Source organism: Haliaeetus leucocephalus, unplaced genomic scaffold, assembly GCF_000737465.1.
Source record: "Haliaeetus leucocephalus isolate CR32 unplaced genomic scaffold, Haliaeetus_leucocephalus-4.0 Scaffold337, whole genome shotgun sequence".
Lineage (NCBI taxonomy): Eukaryota > Metazoa > Chordata > Aves > Accipitriformes > Accipitridae > Haliaeetus > Haliaeetus leucocephalus.
The window spans coordinates 1-1,470 of NW_010972773.1; the positions used below are offsets into that span (position 1 = coordinate 1).

At 63.9% G+C, this 1,470-nt stretch overlaps 1 protein-coding gene across 1 annotated transcript in view; it reads left to right on the forward strand.

Moving 5' to 3' along the window:
- The first annotated feature begins 657 nt into the window (after positions 1-657).
- Positions 658-1,470, forward strand: part of HUWE1 (HECT, UBA and WWE domain containing 1, E3 ubiquitin protein ligase) — a 47,620-nt gene continuing 46,807 nt past the window's right edge. Inside the window, exon 1 of the mRNA XM_010571512.1 lies at positions 658-780. Within this exon, the coding sequence (XP_010569814.1) occupies positions 658-780 (123 nt within the window). The remainder of the gene's footprint in view (positions 781-1,470) is intronic.

Genomic DNA, 1,470 nt, shown 5'->3' on the forward strand with positions numbered 1-1,470 from the left:
CCCCCCTCGCCCCCCTCCCCTGAAGAGGAGGAAGAAGAAGAAGAAGAAGAAGATGACCCCCCCGAACCAGAGCCAGAACCTGAAGGGGAACCTGAAGGGGACCCCGAAATTGAGCTTGGGGGGGGGGAACCGGAAACAGACGCCCCACCACCACCGGATCCCCCTTACCCTCCCAGTTTGGCTGATCACGAATATACGGCTCGTCCCGGGGGGGCGACTGTTTTTGGGGTGGCCCAACCGGGACGAGCCCCCACCCCGATGGCACCCGGAGTCTTCCTCACCCAACGCCGGCCCCCTCCCGCTTCATCCGCTGCTGCCCAGGGTAAGTTTGAGGAGTGGGGAGAGATTTGGGGGACCCTCCCCTCTGTGTTAGGGGATGGGGGGTTTAATGCGTCCCTCCCGTTTTTGCAGGAAAACGCCCCAAAAAGGGGCTGGCTACAGCCAAGCAGCGCCTGGGCCGGATCCTCAAGATCCATCGCAATGGGAAGCTGCTGCTCTGAAGAGGGGGGGCGGGGCCGGCGGCGGGCCACGCCCACAAGGGGGTGGGGCCAGCGGCAGGCCACACCCCCTTGTCATCCCCACCCCCCCTTGGATCTGCATTCACTGCAGGGGCGAGCTGGTGTAGGGAGGGGGTGTGGCTAAGGTGGGGTCACGCCCATGGGGTTGGGTTTGAGTGGAGCTGCCCAGTGGGGGTGTGGCTTGCGGCGGGCCACGCCCCCCCGCAGGCGGAGCCCCGCCTGCTTTGTACCCATGGATGCTGAGCTGAGGGGGTGTGGCCAGGTGGGGGGCACGCCCACGGGAGAAGGCGTGGCTTACAGGGAGACTACACCCCCCAACGCAGGCAGAGCTCCGCCTGCAGCCAGTGCAGGGAAGAGCGGCTGCTCTGAGGGGGTGTGGCCACGCAAGCCCACACCCACAGCGAGGTGTCAGCCAGGCCACGCCCACGCAGGGGCGGGACTGCCGCCAGGCCACGCCCACCGCGGGAAACTGCTCCTTGCTCCTTCCCATTGGTTGCCGCCGAGACGGAGGGGGCAGGACTTTCTTTCCCACTGGATGCCGCTAAGAGAGGAGGTGATTGGGGAAGCCAGGCCCGCCCTCGGACTGGAGAAGGAGCGGAGCTTTTGCTGATTGGTTCCCACTGGATTTTTTTTTTTTTACCCCCTCCCCCACGTGTCTTCAGGTTGATTGATGGGGGGTGGGGCCGCTTCCCATTGGCTGCCCCCGGTTTTGTAGGCGTGTCCGGAGGCCGCGGCCCCGCCCCCACTTTTGTATTTGTTAGAATAAAAAAAAAAAGAGAGAAAAAAAGGCAAATTAATTAATAATTAAAAGAGGACCCGGGTGTCCAGGGGAGTCATGTGACCAGCCTTCCCCCCGCCCCTTGCGCGCGGCTCAAGGGAGCTCCCGCTGAAGCCTCGTGAGATCTCGCAGAAGGGCGGGGCTCGCCTGCTGCTGAGATCTCGCGAGATCTCG